This window comes from Strix uralensis, chromosome 5, assembly GCF_047716275.1.
Source record: "Strix uralensis isolate ZFMK-TIS-50842 chromosome 5, bStrUra1, whole genome shotgun sequence".
Lineage (NCBI taxonomy): Eukaryota > Metazoa > Chordata > Aves > Strigiformes > Strigidae > Strix > Strix uralensis.
The window spans coordinates 47,540,928-47,564,185 of NC_133976.1; the positions used below are offsets into that span (position 1 = coordinate 47,540,928).

Here is a 23,258-nt window from a genome sequence, read left to right on the forward strand (position 1 = left end):
TTGTAATAGAGCAGCAAAACTGCATTTATAAAGGAAATATAGAAAATACTGTGCATACAACATTACAAATTTCATCCAATCTTAAACAGTTTTAGGAAATCATCTGTTGATTTCTCCATGTGCACCTCAGATGCTCAGAATGGGGATTTCACAATGTACAGAATAGTGATTCTATCCAGCTAAGCAAGAAAACTATCAGCCTATTTCTACCAGGCTTCAGACAGAGACTGGAAACATGAGGTGGAAATGGAGTGTTTAGATCCAGATCTTGCAGTACTCACAGACTCTCTTGAAAAATGCAACTATTACTTCACCTTTATACATACATATGTATAAAAAAAAAAAAATTCCTTTTTTCAAGGTGTTATTCCCAGGAAGTGGTCATACACAATTCTAACTTAAGGATGTACCTCAATTTATTTCAGTAAAGCTAACTGCAAGCAAATATATCCATACACTAAGTGCACTGACAAGTTCAGAGCACAACTCCCTCTTTGGTGGTGCAGAGTATTTAGTACAAGAGCTAACAAAACATTTAGGCATCAGCAATTAGCAACGTGGCACCTGATTTTCAAATGCGTGGCTCATATGCTGCAATATAGAGTACTGTGCTGGCCAACTAACTCAAAGGGCTTAGGACTTTTGATTGCAACCATTGAAAGGCTAAAAAAAAGCACCTGAAAGATGCAGACTGCAGCATGTTGGAGCAAGCTACAAAGCAAAGATCTAAAGACCTCAGAAGCTTAGACTCAAAGCTATTAATTTGTATAATCAGTCTATTCATCTTGATGAGAGAGAAGCTGAGCAAAGTTCAGAAACCAATTTGGGATTTATCCTCAACTCCAGCTAAGTCCTGTTTCTTCATCTAGCGTCAACTTTCTAGGGCTTTTTTAGGAGTCTATCAAAACACACTGTCATTTGCACATAATGGAATACAGTTTATTTTAGAAAAGCTAAAGTGTCCTAAGCTGTGCAGAAGGTCTCATATTTTCTGGTACCATCCACTCCTATTTAGGTCCACTTGCGATTTTGCTCTTCACGAAATACACACAAAGTGGACATCACCTTCCATTATAAAGATCTTACAAAGATTCTAAGCATGGAGTAACTACATTCTTGAACCTATGAATAACAGGAAAAAAGACAGCGGAGAGAAGATCTGAGAAAAACTACTGGTGGACCAGATGAAGAATACTGATCTTATTTACCTCACAGTCTATAGGCTATTGTTAGCAATTAAAGAGCTCCTTGTGTTTTATTTTCATGACATGGTAACGCGATATGCAATGATATTGTTTGAGCAGTATTAGGTCAAAACCTGTGCCAGGCTCTGAACAATAGACTGGTTTTGAGGTTACGATACTCCCTTCAAAGAGCCAAACATTATGATCTATCTACCCATTTCAGCACACTATGAAGTGTCTACTTAAGTATTATTTCTACTAAGGTAGCAGCTACGTTCCCGTTCAGTAGTTTGGTGTCTCTTCTGGTTCATCTTGTATGTGTACATAATGGAAAGAACGCAAAGGACTTACTTTCTACTATGAAAAGAGAGACAACAGAGACCAAAGGAAATAAATGTGAGGAAACTGAGGAACAGAGTAACAACCACATTCTGAAATGAGGGGGACTATCTGTCTTAAGAGTATATAACACAAATAATATATTCTCTCAAGATTTCTGTGAGACATAAGTAAACTGTTAATTCACGTTGCAAATGAGAAGCTTTGGCATCACTATCTTTAAAAATTTGGTCATACAATTAATTGAAAGCCAACAGTACATAGCTTTTTAAATCATACAACACTACCGTAAATGATACCTGAGGTCTTAATTAGACAGGTGTTGCATAGCTGCACAGAGACAAGCCTAAACAGCTCAAAAAAATTGGGGCCTAAGTAACTTACCCTGTATCCGACTGGATGACTGTACTAGAGCAGGAACTGAACCCAGCTCTTCAGTGTCCCAGTCCACAACCTTGATCACAAGGCTGCAAAGTTAAGCACATGTTTAAAGGCTGGGCTGACGTGGGTGTTTAATGGTGCAGTATTAATGTGAGTTGCAAGATTTATCAGTTAGATTCAACTAAATGTGCTAAATAAATGTGGTGTTAAATCCACATTACATTATAAATGACACAACACTGTAATTCAGTGTGGATAGCCAGGCAAGTTCACCTCTATACTGCAGGGCTTGTGCAGAGCATCTGAAGCACTGGTCTTTGATCATTCAAACCTGCTGAGCTCCATTCTGATCTTGTACCCCTCCCAAAAAGAAGGACATAATGGAAAATAATGCACGTATGAGTTTCAGTGCGATATAGTTTGGATGTAGCTAGATTATACATCTGTGCATCACAGCTGCAAAGGGCTTCTGTGCCCTATAATCAACATGAAACCAGAGCATCTCTGGACAAGTATTTTGTTTCAGCCTTCCCTTGAAGCTAGACATACTTCAAAGAACTAAGACATCTTCACTTCATCATAAAACAGAATCACTATGGAAACAGCTCAGCACATCTCTTATTTGCCAGTGCATGAAAACATGGGTCCTTGGAGTTACAATATTGAATAAGGATCATTTTTACTTGAATCAGAACAATAAACTATACATGCTGGCTTTGAACAGCATCCTACAATTAGTTACATTGTCTGCTACATCTACCAGCTAAGCAGCCTTCTGAATACTACAATCCCATGCAGTTCAGGATCCCGAGGTCTCCCTTCTACATTTTCAAAATTATTCTACTGTAAAGTCACTTTTTTTTTTTTTTTTATTTTGGCCTTAAAACACTGGCTTTCATATTAAAAAATTCATTTCAACCTCATAAGGAAAAAAAATACCTCATCCTTCTTCACTAGAATGAATGACAAAGATACAAAAGATTTCAAGAACTGATGAATGTTAATACTGTGCACAGCACTGCTTTGATTTCTTAATTTTTTTATTTAACCAAGAACTGTAATGGGATAACTACTAAACTGTCTCTCTTGATATTACAATATGTACTGCATTTGGCAACATCATTCATAGAAGTGGAATATTAACATTGGTTCTGATTTAAGTTCTTATAAACGCTCAGGGGGAAAAAATAACATAAAATGACATGATTCATAGTGATTAAAGAGTTGAAAAACAATTCCAGAAGCAATAATGAAAGGTGACATAACCATTGACATCTTGATACTACAGAAGAATTTTTCTTCTTCTAGCCATTCTTGATGTAACCTGAAAAATATAACTTTGCAGATTTGTTTCAACTGCTGCTGTGCTAGTTTTTAATTAAGTGTCTAGTGTGATTTAATTTTTGTTCAGTGAAGCTGAGCTTTACCACCGTCTTGAAGAGACATCCCAGTTCTTATAGCTTACTGGACACTTACTAATAGAAAGCTAGCAAGAAGCTGATATTCAGATGAAGATTAACTTATTTTCAATGTTGAATGTTAAAATTTTCAAAGTTATGACAAGTGGGCAACAAAACACTATACATTTACAGTCTATTAAACTACTGTAAGTGAAATTATTTACCATTACAAAATACAAGCTGCTTTTATCAGGAAAACTCTTGACAAAAGGTTTTATGTTTCATTTGCAGGTTTGTAGTCTACCCTACTGATAGGACAGTCTTCCTGTCACTAGTCTTTTGCACAGTTTAAATATGCTCAGGTTGTGCCTATTTACAAAACTGTGCTCAAAGGATGAAAAACCCCATAGCCAATAAGCTCTAATGAAGAATTACACTTGCAAAATAAAAATAAGACATTTTCAGCACACTGAGGTACTAAATTTCAAGTCTGATAATGCAGTTTAAATCAGGACTTGCAAAATAATAATGAAGTCATCAGTGAATTCAAGGCACTGATTATAAATTATGGATCAAAAGCTAAATAATGAAGCCACTGAATCAGTACTCATGTTGGAATACAAGGGAATACTTGCTTTGCTCCCATTTCGCTGGTATTAGACAATCAGACTGTAGCTTCTAATGACTACTCAGTCTTTAACAGTTTACATATTATTTCCTCAGCAATAGCTGCTGTGCTTTTTATAAGATCACATAACTGTTCAATCTGCTAGTACTTCAGTATAAATCCATACGTAACTGTAAAAACTCATGATGTGAATCTACCCATGTCAATCTTTTCAAAACATAATGGCAAAATAATCTGTTACAGATTTCCCTATGCTGCTCACAGCTTTTATCTGTTTATTATTGTTTACCAGTTCTTTTAACTTTTTATGTCTTTTTAGACATTTAGACTTTTAAGACTGACCTTAAAAAAAATCAGGAAAATTAAGTTAATACTTATGAAACTGAAACACAAAATCTTTGGGTGTGCAGTACTTTGCAGACTCCCAGTAACACCTGCAACACTAGAAGCACTTCTTAGATAACTACATTCACTTCTCTTCATAATAACACTCACTCAAATATCACCTATTCTAGCAGAACAGCTAATTTAGTTTGCTTTTGTTTCTTCTAATATGTGAAAGTACCATTTTACTTCTGCTAATCCTAAAGGAAAATAACAACTAAACAATAAATACTTCTTTTGTTTGAAAAAAGTGAAAGGCATGCAAGCTATTCACCAGACAATAGCAATGAGCAGCAGGAAAATATAATCTAGTTTGCCACTATTTTATTAGCCTCATGGCAAGACTGGGTAGACCTAAGCGGTTTATTTTTAAGGTTCAGTATCAATCATAGGAAGCTGAGGCAGCTCTGAACCTACTGCATGCTAACATAGGTTATGAAATTGTTATATATGAACTGTGCCTATCTGAACAAACACACATATTAGTCTTCTTATAGTAAAGAAGTAATAAATAAACTGTAAAATGTAAAAAATGATAAATATATAAAAAACCTTTAAAGCTAAGTTAGAGCATACCCAGCTCCAATGCAAATCAGCTTTGTGAGGCATCAAGGAAGAAACAGCTTTTTTATCTGTTAGGCTGCAAAGAGTGGAAGAGATGCCTTAAGTGACAGATGGGGACTGGGGGCATTGCCTACCAGCGGTAAGGAGGATCTGTGGTGAGGACAGAAGTGAAGGAAGCAGAGAGATCCATAGTCAGTTCCTCAAAACTTTACTGAACACCTTCAGCCCCTCATTCACAGAGCCTAAAACTCCTTTGGGCCCCCCCTCTCATCCCAAGTCAAGAAAATGAGCACCCTTGGAGTGCTCTCAGTATCCTCCCAGCCTCTTCTTTTCTCTTGATTACTTCCTGCATTACAGCTACATCCCCAGTGTGGATCAAAGTTTGTCCCAGATGCACACTAGCCTCTTTGTCACCTCTCACAACAAACTTTTTCCAGGAAAGAGCCAAGTGTGAAAGCCAGCAAAGAGCTACCCAGTCTAGCTGTAACTTAGTTGAGCATAAAAAGTTACCAGACATTACTCTAAATATTATGAGTTTATATGAGTTAAAGCAACAGGAAAAACTGTTAAAGGATCACAAGAAATAAAGTGAAGGAAGTTGTTTTGGTGGTACAGACCAGACCCAGAAACAGAGATTGGTATCTATGGCCATCCAAGTATCAGTGCAGTACAGCAATACACAAGCTGCCTTTAAAGATGGTATCACAGATACCTCACTGAAGCAAGTACAGAGCTCTGAAGTCAGGAGTGTTGGCGAACTACAGGCCATTACCACAAACAAACCCAATCTCCCTAGAAAAAAGCGTAGTAACCACCCTATTCTTTCTCCACAAAATCCTCTAATAATACACATCAATTTGGGCTAACTTGCCTGTGTCTTTCCTATGTTTATTTTGTTGATTTTGTTGTTCTTGTCACAGATTTAAAAACAAAGACAAAATTGGGAAATTACTACATGGTTAGGACTTGCCTTCTCTTTCACTGGTGGCTTTGGAACACTTAATGTTGGAAGAAACCTGTAAAGGAAGCCAATGAGTAACTGGTTTTTACTTCATTTTGGTTTAAATTTGAAGCGTATTTATTGGTTTACCACTTTTTAATATACTCCTCTCACCTCATGGTATTTGCCAGACACAAGTTCCTTAAACACAGGGAAGCAAATTAAAAATGTTAGGACAAAACTGAAAGTGGAGACCTAGACATATGCTTCACGGAAACAGTCCTAACGAAAACCCACAGAAAGGCTGTTTACCTTATACTCAGAGACTTCAACAGGTATTTATAGTAAAACTTTCTCAGAAAAAGACTACAGAACAATTCTGACACTGATATTTAGAATGGGTTGCATAAAACCACTCTACTTTTACCTAGAATGAAACATATATGAAATATGTGTAGCAGCAAACAAGAACCTCATACAAAATGTGTGTAGGTTTCTTTACCATGCATTTGAACTTTTTCCTCCCTCTCCCTATTCTTTTATGCACTTGTGAGAATTATCTGTCCATCTGCACACACATATACAAGCATCAATATACTTTACACATATCAGTGTTTTGTGTTGCCTTCTCCATCTTGCATTATGGTTAACTTGAAAACCAAGAAAGCTTTAGCTCTAATGATCACTTGCTTTTCTCTGTTGTTCTGAAGGTTGCAATTCGCTAAAATGGTGCAAAATCATTGTTAAAAGCCAAATGCATCCTTGCCTCAGCCATGTGCAGAAAACATTATGTCTCCACAGACTATGTTATATATTCAAGTTCCTGCCATTACAGCACAGGGGAAAACATTAAGTTTCAACCTGAAATGACTCCATATTTATTTTTCCAAGTTTGATTAATGAAGTGCCATAATCCCTGAAGGTTGGGTTTTTTTCTAAAATGTGAAATTATTAATTAATTTAATCCATTTATATTTGATCTGAATTAAATGTATACTCACTGGCAGAGTAACTTTAAAAGCATCTGACAGTATGAAACCAACAGCCTCAGGAGTATACCAACAGATCTTTTCTGCTGGTTCAAAGGAGAATCCAACAGGCTTGCAAAATCAGTAACTATCTACATTAAGCACAGACTTTCAAAAGGGACACAGCTACACAAAACGAACCGCTGTAATGCATTATCGTTGAGACTTCATCTTGACACCATACTTAGGATGAAACAATGCAGAATATAAACATTTTACCAGCTACACCTTTAACTATTAATCAGTTTGTTTTAAAAATTATTAACAAATATAATTGATTTTTTTCAACCACTAGCAGCATGTGATCAGTTCTATACTGTGTCTAGTGGACTAGATGACTTTGCCATCCACTGAAAAGCTATGGTTTTTGAGAAACTACATTCATGTTTTCTCAGTTAATACTAGTTACAGATGAAGAAAATTTTACATTCCACACAAATCATTAAATTGACCATTTAATGAATTTCTCTCAGAATAAAGGAGGAAAAAAGGAAGTTAAATGAGAGTGAAAAAAAAATCTTCAATAACTAGATATAAAAGAATTTAGACTTTATCCTGGAGATGGAACATTTGATAGGATAAACTCCATTTTTACTGCTTGAACTAAGAAAAAACAAATAAAGTACAGAATTATAATCTGATTATATTCCAGGCTCATTTCTATACTCCTTAATTACATCAGTTTTGTCACTGAACTTTTAAAATCCAGCATGAATAAAATGTTGTTCTTTATTTTCTATTCTGTACTACAGATTCACTTTTTGTATCACGAAAAGTGACAGGTTTGTTTTGAATTCAGCTAAGCAGTCGGCTACAATAGGATGTGCATTAATGTAGTATAGTAGGGTACAGTATAGCATAGGATAAAACACTAATCCTGCATTCATAGAGGAATGAAGGTCTCCAGCTTCGTACTTCATACCACATTCAAGACCACAGATGGACAGTTAACAAATAAAAAGTTATTTTTCAATTAAATGTTACTGTTCAAAGTGAAAGGTAACTTGTTATTTAGGAAAACAGTTAACCACGTAACTGCACAAAGCAGATGCATTCCCTTAACATAATGATTTAAATTATTATCAGTAAAAAAATCCTTTTCACTCCTACAGTATTTTGTTGCTCTTGCAAAGTGTATCATCATCAAATGGCCTAGAAGCTAAAAGCAATTAAAAAGTTAGGGTGTGAAGCTTAGTACTACTAAATACTAAAGACCAAATACTGCTTTGGTCTTCAAAGTAGATGCAGATTTAATGCCATGACCTATTGTCCAAGTACTATGACGAACACTTTAGCATAACAATAGCCAGGTCCTAAATAATGCAAGCCCTCCATAAATACGTGTTTTGCTTAGCCACTAGTTTGACCACTACTTAAGGTCGTATCAAGAACTTTCTCCCCTAAATGAGGAAATGGAATCTTAGAAGAATCTGATACTTACTTTAACAGATGTGTCTCTCTAGATAAAGAGAATACGGGTTTTTCTTCATAGGCTCTAGCAACAATTAAAAGAAAAACCTGACATGCTGTAGCAGGTTTTACTGTGAATATCTCTGTTAACCTTGAAATCTGAAAGTTTAGTTTCATCATTTAGCTACGACTAGCTATCACAAGACTTACCTCCACCATTTTTCTGACACAGATATGGGAATCGCCACACATTCCCCAATCCCACAGAAAATCCAACTTGTGCCAGAATATACTGGAGCTTGCTGTTCCAAGCAGGTCTTTCATCTTCTACATCTGAGCCTTCTTCAACATCTACATCTTTTTCTTCCTGATCATCAACCATAAGTTCACTCTTCTTAAAGGCATCATCTGAAGAGTCTTCATTAGAGAGAAGGTCCTTAACAGACTCAATGACCTCATCATCTAGTTCTCTTTTCACTACCTTGCTGTTCTTAGGCATTTGTAATGTGAGAAAAACAGTAAGGAAGTCAAGTTCAGCTGAGACGGATGGACAAGCACTGAAGAAAGCTCTCCTCTGCTTGGCTAAAAATATTGAAGAAATAGACTGAAGATGGTGCCTGATGAGAATCAAGAGTAAGGACTTCTGTTTCTGAACGTTTGTTCTACTGAAAGTATCTGTGGGGAAAAAAAAAAAAAAAGATATTATACTATTATGCAGAAGAAACTTAATTTAGAAATCATATGCTTTGGTTTACCCATTTCTGCTTATCTCAATGATTTGACAACAGTAGAAAAACAGAAGAAAGGGATGTTAAACCACTTCCAAATTGCAGGAATTAAGTCCACTGTTTGGTCTTAAATATTTATGCAGAATACATTCCATTCACTTGCTGAGGGTTTTTACTTGTTTTGTTTTCTTATTTCCCAATGACTGATAGCTAATTGCTTGTATTTTGACAGCATAACAAGATTCTTCTTATCAGGCATAATGGGGAATGCACTTTACATAACATTTAGGAGCCAAATTTCTTCCTGACTTAACAGCTGTACTTGAATTTATTAAAAATATATTTTAAACAAAGTCGATTTAAGTTTTTCAGACCATTTCAGAAAGTCATGCAGATATTAAAATTTTGATATATAGAATGCACCTAGTGCTTCAAAAGCAAGGCTGACTTATTTTCGTGCATTCTTCATCTAAGAATATATAACCACAATCGTATTTTCAAAGAAGAGATGCTCATCTCTTATGAGCTTTGATGCTTTAGTTTCTTAGAAATAGGAAATAATTAAACATATCTGAAGCATCTGAAAAGCCATAACCAAATCAATTTTAAAAGCCTGCTGTTTCAGACATTTATGTACAGACACAAAAATGCCTGCATTTGAATACGCATTTTTCTTTAACAGAGTGAATCATTTAAAAAGACACAGACTTGCTTGCAGTTGCCATACTGAAGGTAACCATAAGATTTTTGGGGAGGAATGTTTTTCAATAAATTCTTCACTAATCACATGGGATAAAACTAGTATGTGCAAAGTCATCTGCACAATTAAGAGTCTTAAAAGGGATTTAGATTATGTGTTAAGCTTCATGAAAACCCTAAAAAGGGAATACACAAGGAGTCTAATCAAGAACTGCCAACTGATGAGAATCAGAAATTACTCTGGGATACATGAGACCTCTCAGCTTTTGCTTATGGACTTGCTGCAACATCTGGTCTGTAAGACGAAGGCTGTATCATGTTCTGATGAACCTGAATGTAGCCAAGAACTGCCAACTATTACTGGGCTGTTAGCACAATAATCGAGAGATCAAGCACCTCAGGACAGCTTCAGTGACAGACCAGAAGGAAAGATGTTAAGACACTGGAACTCAGCTCACAGCTTATCAAGATAAGACTTCACAACAGAACTAAAACCCGTCACCACAAGTACTACCACCAACCTCGCGGCCAACAGGACAATTACCTTTTTTCAATAGTTTCCAAGGATTTGGAAGTTGAACTTCACCCTAGTTGCCCACTAAACTCCACTGTAACCTCTTTTCATTCATTCCCTAGACTTCCGTCACTGCCTTCTCACTTTCCCTCTCCCTCCTGTTACTGCCTCCTCTCAGCAACTCCAGCTCTGGCAGTCAGCCCAAATATTTTAAGCACAGTAGAGCCTACTGGCTTGTGACCTGCTTCATACTCACCACTGTAGCTGGAATGGTTCAGGGTCCTATCAACCTTTCTTTTGACATATGGTGGAAGTAGTATCAGGCTTTGACTGATATCAGTTCTTAAAAAAAAAATTAAGTGTATGAGCTATACACAGAACAGTGTAATGGGAAAAGAGAGTTGTAAAGACAACAGAGAAATCCCAATACTGTATCCTGTATATCTGGGCTAACGAATGTTTGTTCAGGCCTCTTTTTATCTGTTTTGTGTTTTGGGTTGTAAACTCTTCAAAGGACTACACCTTCTTCCAGTCCATGTATGGTTCAGTAGCTCTTAGCTCTGACTGAGAAATCTAGGTAGAACCAGAATGCAAACACCAATCATATGTTAAGTTGAAGCATTTAAGCAGTCCTAATGGAGCTTTGGGACTAAGCCACAGCATCCAGTACTTCAACCACTACCTTTAGTCACATTTCAAACTTTTCTTTTCCTTTTGTTCCACTCATGTAAATTAGAGCAGCTTCTCAGTTCCAGTAATTAGTAGTAAGTTCAGGGAGTACGTTAAAATGAAACCGTTTCCTCTCTGTATTTAATGTAACAGATGCACAAGTGAAACTACATCAGTATTTGTCTGTAGGTCTGAAATCCTTCTCTAACTGTAATAAGTAAATGGTATTTTCAGTCAAAAAGGCACAAGCCATCTATCAGTAAAATTATTAAAATGTTTTAAAAAGTCATATCTGTATTAATTATTTCAGATGTAGTAACTTTCAGGGCATCAGTATGATTTATCTGGAACTCTCACAGATGAGTCAATTCCAACAGAAATTGCATCATTCTGTCCTGTCATCCATTAAACATTGCTTTACTACACTTCAGAATAAACTGGGCTTGATACTTTTATTCCTAGCACAGTATCATATTAATTTCCCCTTCATCAACTTTCCATTAAGCAGTATATTATCCATAGCACTATCACTGTATAGACTTGCAATACTTGCAGGGCTTGAGAAAATGTGGAAGGCATGCTCAGCAGACTGGTGCTTGGTTCTAACAGTGCTGGTTTTCTAACTGAATATGCATCATTGGCCAGACTGCATAAAGGATACAGGATAGGCCTTCAGGATACATCATAAATCACAGGTGTCAGATTTAACAACTTGCCATCTGTACTGAAGGATTCAGTATGAAACCAAACGAAGAGTCCTACCTCACCAGACACTACCATCAAGTACAAATGTTCAAAGTGTGGTGTGCCATTCCATGCTCGGCACTCCCAGAACACACTCTTAACGACGTTCACGTAAGCCTCCTTCTTTCATCCAAATCAAACCCAGACAGAAGGCAGATACCAAACTAGCCAGCCCAAGCTAGGTCTAGATGTGAATGCTCCCAAGTAAAGACTGAATAAGGAGATACCTAGTAAAGTTACTCACCAGCACAGTTCAGCTAAACACAAACCACTGAATAAGCTTTTTTAATATCACAGTATTGAACACTTCAGCACTTCGACCTATAAAATGCTATTTTAGGTTACCACATCATTTGGATCTAGTCCAGTATTGAAGTCCCATTAGCATCAAGCAATAGTTAGGAAATATCGTGCCAAATTCTGTTAAACTGCTTTTTCAGTTAGTTCCACTACTAGCTACCTTCTACACAGCCCTATGCAGTAATACATGATAGGACTATTTCTCCTAAGTATCATTAAGAAATCTACATTACAAACCACCGTATTTACTAATGAACTATAGCATTCAGTACCGTAGACTCAGCCATTACTGGGATCATTTTAAAATCCAAGTCCTAAACCTTGTTATGTATTTTAAAATTTATTACACAGTACTATTACCAGCACCTTGGATTAAAAGTAAAAGGTCTAAAATGTAACTTCCCTTATTAAAGCTGATGGTTTAGGTTTTGGGTTTTTTTTTTTTTTTTTCTATCTCAGCTCTAGATCATGGAATTTGACCAATTAGCTTAATTCTGGTTTCCAAGCTCTTTCACTCATCCTTTTCATAACTCAAATGATGCCATGTGTCAGATGAAAACACTGAAGTGAAATTCTATTACCACATTTACTGGAGAATATAATATTTCTCTAGACTTTTCCAAAACTGAAATGAACAAATAAAAATGGTATACCTTTTCTTATATAAAATCCCCTGTAAAAAAAAAAAATCTAAAATTAATCTTAAACTGACAAGTATCTGTATTGTTTGAGGGAATTTAACAGAATGGAAATTGCTGAACAGTACATGGTTCAGTTAGAAGAACATTAAGAAAATTATTCTGTCACTGAATTAACAGTAATCAATAATCTGAGTTAAATAAACTTTTGGAAAGAACTTACTAAATCAAACAAATGAGCTAGCTTTTTATGATATCTTACTAGCACTGTCCTTGATATGTTAAAATGTCTCTTTCTCGTACTGAAAGATAAAACAGTGAGTCTTTTTTGACATACCAAGCAAACTGCAGACCGAAACTTTCTTTCTCAGAACACACTAGGAATTTTGTTATTTTCTTCTGCGGATGAAGAATCACGCCTTAATGCATCAGCATGCAGAGGAAAAGTAACCTGACTCAACTGCCACATTATTAGCAGATTAAGCAATAATAATCCCTTGCAACAGGGAATTCAGACCCAAATTAGCTCCCTGGGAGATCTGGGCTTGCTATAGAACTTCTACTTCAGCTTCAGGCCCGCATTCAGAAATGCTGGCACAGGGAGGTAAGACCTGTAAAGCCTTCGCTGACCAAACTACAAGCATTTGCAGTAAGACTCAAAGGAACTTCATTAGTCAAAGCACCAAGAGACACATTGAAAAATTCTGCTGCCCTTTTCTTTCGATCTTTCTTACATGTAATGCCTAGTAAGGCAGTTGTACTAGTTCTGTCCAACACTGCCTGCTCCTCTTCACCATTATACTGGTAATGAATCTTGCGTCGGGCTCCCTTTCGACGCATCTCTATTCAACAGATCTGCATCCCAATATATAGACACTTACTAGATGAACATCGTACTTCTAGTTCTCTCAACTGTGTAACACCAGCAAAGTTTTGAGGCTGGAGATATTCACAATGTGTAGTGAAAAACAGGCACACAAAAAATCCCACTTGCTTACAAATTTGAAAGTATAATGAGTAAACTGCCCCATGTTCTTGCGATTACAACACAAGTGTCTACAAAAACACATTTGTAAAGCAATTTCACATTTAAAACATCCCACAGTACGGTTCCAACAACTGATATAACTAAATATTAAAGAACTTTTAGCAACGCTTTTCTGACATAAATTGAAACATGATTATTTTTACATTGTGTTTCTTTTTAAAACCAGCATTCCTCTCTGAAAAGGAAAGCTAAATAAACCCTCCATTCTTTTCTAACACAGTGTACTTTATTTCTATTATCTTAATTTCATATCTGATGAAAACACAGCAATTTGGCAAAATTATCTGCACTCAAATTTTAATGCATTACAAATAATCCTCAAATCTCCTTTCATCAAAAATAGCTTCAATCTTCAATGTGAGTTGGAAGGAAAGAAGGGGTAAAAAATTAAAATAGTGTGTTCCTACTTCATAAAAGACTATCAAGAAAGTCCAGACAGAAAATAACTTCGTAGAAGGCTACTGTAACATCACAAAAAATAGAAAAAGAAAGAATGGATACCTTTTTAAGTTCAATGTTTGCCAAGAGAGAAAAAGATTAACATTCTGTTCTTCAGAACTCTGCTTTCTTCTCCAATGAAGCAGTTAACATACCAGCACGCTGTTGTGGGGATAGAAAAATGTAATATAAGGCTGCAGCCAGTTCACATTACTATAATCTCTGCTTTGAAGACAGATTGTGATAGCACAGTGTACCAGTCCAGTCCCACAAGCTTATGGTCTTGCGCTCCTATTCACAAAATCTCCACCTTGACTCCAGTGAAGAAACCAGTATGATTCAGCAGAGGACACAGAACCAAAAGTCAGGATTCTCACCATTGCAGATGTTTATAAAACTTCTTGACTGATATTCTTGCCAAAGGTTTCGGTCTGTATGAAATCACTGGATGAGAAATATATGCAAAAGTGAGGAAGAGGAGCTTTTGCACCTTGAAGGAAACCTGTAAAATGCATCTCAAATACGAGTCTATGAGCTGGGCAGAAGAAAGCATGATGGGAACAACCAATATAGAAAAAGGAAAAACAAAGGTTTAGGAGCAAAGGACTGCTGTGAGTCTGCAAAAAAGGAATCAGGCCACTGGTGCAGACAGGATGGGGAGAATAGCTACTGACCATCATATCTGAGTGAGAAAGAGAGGAAGACTGCAGGAGCAAACCAGGTTTCGCGAGAGTACTGATTGTGAAGAATGGCTATCGCTGGGGGAATCTGTGTACAGATAATTATTTCAGTAAGAGTTACACTGTGTTACAGTACTCATTGCACAGACCGAATTACTGCTGCAATGCAGCATTGTGTTCTTTGGCGGAAATAAGAATATGCACCATAGCCTTTTTGCCTAGTCAAGCTCGTTTTTATCTACTGAAGCAGCCATTATGCCGCTCTTCAGCATGAACTACATGATCTAGCATTTTGCCCTAGCTAGTTTAATACAGCCTGTCAGTAACAGATATAGATTCAATAGGTACTTAGTTCAATCATAATGAAAGATAATTATAGTCTACACAATGAAACTCACATTTCTCTGCATTCTTCAGTGATGTTATCCGAGACATGCTAATGCATGTTACACATATTACATTACACTGTAAAAAAAATAAGAGCTCTTCGGGCTACGGGAAAATTGAAAGCATTAGAAAAAGGCAATGTTTTTGATTCTGGTGCCTCTATGCAACTAAATCGTTTAGACTATAGCAAAACTATTTAAAGACACAAGACTAAATTCACACCTACTGCAAATACGGGTAGTTATACAGACTTCAGTGACACTGCATCTGTTTCACATCGCTAAGAAATTTGTTCTCAGTTTCTACAAAATGTTCTTCCCGGCTTTATCTTACATCAAGACACTGCACAGTCTCAAATGCAGACAATTTCTCTCCCAGATTAGTCTCCTTAAATTTTAGTTACAGGAGAATACTTTCTACTATTATAAGACAAGCACAATGATCTGACAAAAACAGTAAGGTTTCTTTCTTAGAATTGTTCACTGTCCATAGACTTGATCTTAACAGCTTGTATCCAAATCACTGGCCCAACAGAAATATCTAAGAGAATGTTACAACCTAGAGCTCTTGAATGTCAATTTTGTCTATTAATTGCATGCAATCTCTAAAGACTTTATTTGCCTTACTGTAGTTTCTCACCTGCTTTCACAGATTTCTCAGTATTTTCTTCTCACAAATCAACTTCACTGAAATACTTCACAGACTTACATGATGTGCTAACTGTAATTTCCTATTCAGGTGGAGAAAACGTATCACTTATTCTGCAGTCTTTTCTTGTATGTGCTTTATTGAAGGAACAAAATCAGCAGTTACCACTCCTCCAGCTGAAGCTGACTGAAGTAATCTCAGCAATTCTGACAATACTCCACCTTTGATTGGTCAAGCTCAAAAGGCATAACTGCTGGCAACTTGAAACAAAATATAAGCTAGAAGAGGACCACGACTTTATTATAAAATCTCATCACGCTTCTGAGAAATTAGAGGATATAAAAGTATATTAAATATTTCATTAAGGTACTGAAGTTATTTAAGTTTCAAAATCAAGTACTGGAAGTTAGACATTGCCAGATATACTGTTGCCCTGAGACCTTAATTCTCTGCCCTCTGTGCTCTGGAATGGATCAGTAAGTACATCAAGTTGTCCTTGGGAAGAATTTACACGATTACTTCTTTGTCTGTTTTTTATACATAAGCAAAGAAGCTGAACTGTTCATAGATAGGTTAGCAGAAATCTTGCTTCTCCTCAAATCTGATTAATTTCATGATATAGAACACACCTTCAAGTTATGTTACAGTAAATCGGTATGTCTTTAAAAAAAAAAAAAAGATTAACACCAATTCCACTAAAGAAAATCCAACGCTGTAAATGTCCTATTCGTTTCCCATCCCTTCTCCATTTTGGCTTAAGAAGAACATGCTGAGTCATTAGCACTGCAGTACATGTTTCTGACACTTGAAATGCAAAAATAATATCATTTTCCAGTAGCAAAAAACTATTTTCCCGAAGCGGGAAACAGACTACTGGCATCATGAGTTAGATTCAAGGCACTGTTGTACACAATGTTACACAACCTTTTCCTCTTCTTTCTCCCATATAGAAAATAAGGAACCCCTAGTCCTAAAAGTGCATGATAAGAATGAAGAGCTCTATTTCAGGGTAGGCTTCTGGGAAGTTCAGCCCAATTACTGCCATTATCTAAAGCAACTGTTCTGGCAGTTACCATTGCTCTTTCACACTACTTTGTATGGGCTTGTCAGGTTTTGTGCATCCAGCTCTTCAGTAAAATAGTACTCAGTTATCATTTGTCGATGATACTTTTTTTCCTAAATTATTCAAGAACATTTCCTGAGTAATGGCAAGGTTACTTTGAAGCAAATTTCAAGGAAGAAGGGAGTTGCTTAAGTTTTGAGATGCCACCTGCTGATATGTCGAAGTTATTCTGCAACCAACTGAGAATTCAGAGATCTTTAAAGTCACATGGAAAAGCTGCTACTGGTAGTATCATTTTTTACAATCCATTGCCACGTCGGTCCATAAACTTTATGAACAAAGGACCCAAAACCGTTCTTCCAAAATCAACAGGTATTTTGTCTTTTGAGCAAGAACATTATTCCCTGATATGAGTCAAGCAGTCAGTGCAATGAAAAGTAGCTGGGGACACAGATGAACTAGTCCTTAGTGTTGTGGACACTTCTGGTTGTACACTAGAGAATTTAAAAAAAAAAATCTCTTCTCAGAAAGATTCCTACCACAAATTCTTCCCAAGTGACATAATTCCATACCACTTGAGCAGCCACTACTCCAATATATCTTAACAATACAATTTATACCAAAAGGAATAGCTCTAATTAGTGGCTTGTGTTTCTGAATAACCTGTGATTTTTTTTTTGTGCATACAGGCTTTTGCAACATACAGCAGAGAAAAGAGAGCTGACAGTTGTTCAATCTGCACTACTACTTTTCCGCTTGCTTGCCTGTAAGAAAAAAGAAAACTGTAAGAATGACACTAAAGGTCAACAGGGATCACCTTATGCTGCAAAATTAGTTTGAAGATGCCTTAGCAGTTTCACTTACTGAGTTCCACTACTGGTGGCACATCTGAACAGCTATGAAACGGTTTGGTTTTTCACGCACAGATCAAAACCAACGGGATTTTTTGTTCTTGAATCGGAAGTGCAGAGCTGAGCCCAAAGGGAGTGTCTGATATGCACTGAATGCAGGCTGTAATTGTATGCATAATATATCCAGTGCACATGTACATGACATCAGATAACAAAATCTTTACTTCATTTATACTTCTCTTTGGATTCCTGTCCTATAATATGTCACAGTGACATATTGATGGTGACATACTATTTAAAAATAATTAGGCTTTTCTTAGAAATCAATACTGCAGCAGTGAGCTTGTTAGGTAGCAATACCACACAGAAAATAAAATGGCTGATGAGAATGAGGTCTTGACTACATCTTTTACAAATCAAACAAAGTGCAATTTACTTAAATGGAACAAATCCCATTGCAACCTCTAATGTGGCTGGTAAGTGTGACTGCGCAGACACATTTCAATCACCTCATTTACTTCCACAACAAAAGCAAAGCCTTGCAAAGAAATTCCAGTTCGCTGTAATACTTGCAAAATGGAAAAAAAAAAAAAAAAAGCAGGCAACATGGTCATGGGAAATAAGAAGAATTAATAAGAAAACTGAAGAGAAGAAAAACCACTGGGAGGAAACTGGAGATATGAATCTACCCTGTGGATGTGCCGTAGGACACAGGGGACTGCAACCTCTGAAATCCTGAACAGAAAATAAATCCAAGGCGCACAAAGGTTGAGAGACGGTCCTCATTACCATACCCACCCAAACATGGCTGACACAGGGCGCACCAGCCCCCAGCCCTCCGGGGCTGCTCCGGCCCGCGCGGGGCGAGGGATGCGGCGGGGGAACGCGGGCCGGTCCCCGCCGGGCGACGCCCACGCAACGCGGCAACAGTGCCGCGCCCGGGCCGCCGCCGGTCCCGCACCCGCCTCCCGCGCCTCCGCCCGCCCACGGGCACGGCGGCCGCAGCCCTCGCCCGCCGCCGCCTCGCACGCTGCCGCCGGCGCACGGCGGGGATGGCCGCCCGCGGGCCGCTGCCTCGCCTGCCGGAACGGCGAGGCTCGTCCCGCTCCCCGGCAGCCGTCCGCGCAGGGAGGCGGCACAGGCGGCGCGCCCGCGATGGAGACAACCCTCGCCCCCTCTCCCCCTGAAACGCGCGCTACACACACATTTAAGGTGTTTTACGCAACACGCGGGAGATGAATGAAATTTCCATCACTCACGGTAGGAAAAGGATATAAATTCACCGCCCCCCAATAATAATTATAAAAACCAGCCCGTACATCCTTTTAACCTACCGCTGAGTTAAGGCACATGGGCGGCTGCCAGCGGGCGCTCGCCATTGTCTCCCCAGGGGCCGGCTCCCCCCCTGCAGCGAGAGGCTGGCGCCGGGGCGAAGGCAGCCCCCCGGGGCGGGGAGGGGACGGGACGACGACACGGGACCCCCTGCGCCCCGCAGGAAAGCGGACCCCGTCAGAAAGGGACCCCCCCCGCCCATCCTGCCCCTTCCCGCCCGGAGACACCGGCGAGGCGCGCACCGGCCATGCTCCCCCCGCGGCCCCCGCCGCACGGCCGGGCTGGGAGAGCGCGGGTGGCGGCGGCGCGCCCAGCCCGCCCTCCGCAGCCGCCGCTCCGCGCAGCCCCGCGTAGCCCCGCGCGGCGCTGCGCGCTCCTTGCCTGGCCTGGCCTGGCCTTACCTCCGCCCGCGGGGCTCGCCGGGCGCCAGCTGCGGGAAGGGGGGGGGTCCGGGTGCCCCCGCGGGCGCGGCGTGGCGAGCGGGGCCGTGCGGGCGCGGCGGGGCTCAGCGGCGGGCAGGCGGCAGCCAGCACATGTGCCCAGCCCTCGCTGCGACGGCGTTTAAAGACAGACATAAAAGCGGCGGGGGGAGAGGAAGGGGGAGGGCAGCGCCGGGCCGGGGGAGCCGCACCTCCTGACGCAGGGAGGCGCGCCCCCCGCCCCCCCCCAGCCTGCAGCAGCATCGCCGCTGCCGGAGGCGGGCGGGGAGGAGGCGGCTGCGGGAGGCGGCAGAGGCGGCAACGGCGGGGGGAGGAGGAGGAGGAGGAGGGAGGGGGGGAGGCCCATTGCCGTCCCAAAAGCCCTGCGGCCGCGCCCCGGCACCGCGGGTGCCCCGTCCCCTGCCGTGCCCCGCCCGGCCGCGTGACGGTCCCCGTGTACCCGTGTCCCGTAGATGAGCTGCGAGCGGCCCGCCCGTGGCCTCGTGTCGGCGGGGTGGCGGGCCAGAGGCGGTGAGGTGGCCTCCGGGGTGGCCCGGAGGCGGGCAGGCGCACGGGTGTGAACTTCCTTGGAGAACATGTTGGTTTTCTAAAAGAAGGAAGTGAGGGGGATGAGGGGTGCGGGCCTGAGGAAATAAGAGGGCTCGGTCAGGAGCGGGGTGGAGACGGGGCGGCCGCAGCGGGTACACCTGCGTGCTGTGGGGACGAGGGATGGGCACCTGGCAGGGGCGAGCCTGGAGGCTGCAGGGATGGAGGGAGAGCGTGAGGAGGATGGGAAGCACCAGCCGGTACCCGCAGTGATGGTGCAAAAGTCTTGTAGCCCAGGCTTCTACTGCTGCCGCAACCGCATGAAGATGATGTTTCACTTTAACACCACACCCTAAACTTGCTGTCATTAAGTCTGTCCACTGCCCTTCTACCAGTTTTTTTCTTTGCTTGCATTTTTCCTTAAAAAACCCAACCACCCAATAGATCGATTCTGGCTAGAAAGGAACACAAAGGAAAGCTTGTAGTAAAGACGAGAAAGTGAGCCATTCAAAGGTGCATCAGACAGGGAAGGCATGTTGACTTGTGTAAGGTAGGTACGATGGAATGGAGGGTGAACTCATTCAGTGTTCACTCTCTGAATAATTATTGCAACGGCTTCAATCTTAACACATGCTGTATAAAAATCTACAACTTTCTCACACCTCATGAATCAAGGAGAGTTTTCTTCAAACAGGTTAGTCTGCCTAGCTGATTTACATTTCCTTCATATTTTACTGAGAAAGCTGTGATGCAAACTTATTTTCATATTTCTACTTCATTATCAAAACCAATTTGTCATAGTGTTGTGAATTTCTCATTATTGTTGCTAGTACACTTAACTAATTTCCACAATGTATTTCAGTTATATATAAAAATGGCCCTGTAAACAATAGATTTTTCACCTAGTGATTGAATATGATTTGGAACTCAGTAAAAATTAACTTACCTTGAGTAAGTTTCTAATTGTGAACTAAACTTCTTTTATACCAACTACTATTGAGAGGAAGAATTTATGCATTGTATTGCCAGATCATGAGTGATACTTTTATTTAATAAATTAACTAATAATATTATGACGTGACTGCATAGTTAATAGACACAGGAAAAGGTCATTCCTGGATCCCTTTGAATTATGTGTACAGCTAATGATGAGCTTAGATCTGTAATCATGTTCTCAATTGTTTGATGCCTCTAATTTTACCATAGGAGAGGTATCATTGAACTTTTAATGTCCACCAAACATCAGATATTTACAGCTTTTTGCAGTTCCTCAAATCTGTGTAAAATACCACATTGGCAAGCATTCAGTAGCAATCTTTTTTTCTTTTTCAGACTTTCTGAAAACTAGCCATCTACATTCAGAATAGATGGACTAGTTTTACTGCAGCTCTTGTAAACAGGATATTTTTTATTCCATTGCTTGTAATCACCTTTGTAATCTTTTTTATTAGGTTTACTGGAACTTAAAACAACCATCTTTAAATTCCACATTGGCTTAATCTTCAAAGTGCAGATATTTCCAGCTTCAAAACTGTAGAAGCAATTCTACTCCAGTGTAGAAGTATTTCCACTTTTGCTTCTGGGTGCACATTACAAAAATACGATACAAAAAGAGCTTACTAATTTTTGCCATTTTTTTTTAAACATAAGAAACCACCGGTGGACACAAGACTTGCAATTTAGCCGTTATGAGATTGCGCTACATTGTATGGGAGTTTATCATTCTCTAACCTGGCTTACGGGCCTACACACACAGAGAAAACGTCATTTGCTGGTCAGTCTCTCAGTGTTATCTGTGCTTGTGACTCAGGAGGTTTGAGGAGAGAAACAATCTAACTGGAAAGCAGAAATGCCAGCATGAGAAAAAACGTTATCCTAATGCTGATGTACAAAACATCTACCTTGTCAAAACTTTAGATAAAAAAATGCACAAGCAGAGAAAATGAGTGTACACTGTTTGGAAGAAAATGTTTTAGGTAGCAGTTATGCCAGTTTTACTATCTTGTCACTTGCATAGAGATATTAAATATATTTTTCTATAGTTTTGTTGGAAGTGAATGTATGAAATAAGCCACTTAATAAAAAATATTTTTACACCCATTCTAACTATTGAATAACTACAATCTTAATTAATAATATATTGAGTTCTTTAAAAATCTCTTCTGCCCTGAATTATTTGTATTCCTTAGATCGATGGTGTGCCAGTCAGAAACAGGTGAAAGTTAGGAATAACATTCTTGTAACTGAAATGAAGTAGACAAGCACATACCAAAATAGGAATAAATATGAGTTGGTATACACCAGTAAATTTGAATTGATTATTATTATTACTGGTTAAAAATCATATCTCAGGTTCATAATCCAGGGCTTGAACTTCCAGGACAGAACCGTTTAGTGTTTCGAACTTCTCCATAAAATCTGTTGCATAGGGCTTCAATAAAAAAAAAAAAAAAAAAAAAGTTTCTTGTTAAATAGGCCTCTTGTATACAAGTATTGATAATATTCTCAGTGCATGTAAATGACACTTTTTCATATGCTGGCTAAATGTGAAATTACATAATATTGCATCTTGCACCTTTTGAATCTTCCACTATTGTTAATGTTCTCTCTGTCTTTGTATTAGTTCAGCACTGAATTTTAGCTTAAGCTATTGCAATTCAGAATACTGTGGATTGTAAACTGGGTGGCTTGCAGTAATTGCCAACTATTTGACCATGCTGCTACAGCTGTACCATGATGACCTAAGTCTCTGGAAGACTGTTTTACATCAATAATTTATTTTTACAGATTTTAAAATATGATTTGAGGCACAGAAAGTATGCAGATGCCACACACAAAACCCCTCAAAAAGTCAGGTATGTTGTCAATAACAAGTCCAGAGTTTTGTGCTTCTACAGCAAGATGATTGTTTTAAGGATCATGTTCAGCCTGAATTTAATCCTGTGTTAGTTTCAAACTCTTTTAGAAGATCAAGAAGAAGATATGCTTGACTTTGTCAATGCTAACCTCAGTTTTAGATATCATCAGTTGATAGTGTGCTGTCACAATAGGAAATTCTTAGATTTTCTTATTTAAATTTTTTGGTTCAGCATTTAACTTATTAGAAATTAACCCCCAACCTAACTTTTTAGCACCCCTCCGTTCACTCTTCAAACCTGCTCATAATTTTTTCTGTCTGTGTGTGCACTTCACATTTGCAATTATCACCAGACAGAAACTCTCAACTAGTTTTGGATCTCCAGTTCTGGACCATTGAACAGCTTTTCAGCTTATTAAAATATGTCCAGACGATTGCG

At 39.2% G+C, this 23,258-nt stretch overlaps 1 protein-coding gene across 2 annotated transcripts in view; it reads right to left on the reverse strand.

Moving 5' to 3' along the window:
• SLC6A15 (solute carrier family 6 member 15) overlaps nucleotides 1–19,574 on the reverse strand; it is a 38,410-nt gene extending 18,836 nt beyond the window's left edge. The window contains exons 1-2 of one of the 2 annotated variants that reach the window (XM_074870694.1): nucleotides 19,399–19,574; nucleotides 8,469–8,933 (exon numbers count right to left, since the gene is read on the reverse strand). In XM_074870694.1, the coding sequence (XP_074726795.1) occupies nucleotides 8,469–8,757 (289 nt within the window). In that variant the 5' untranslated portion in view covers nucleotides 8,758–8,933; nucleotides 19,399–19,574. Of the gene's footprint in view, nucleotides 1–8,468; nucleotides 8,934–14,099; nucleotides 14,210–19,398 lie in introns of those variants that run through there. The other variant, XM_074870693.1, reaches the window with a different exon arrangement.
• Nucleotides 19,575–23,258: the final 3,684 nt, after the last annotated feature.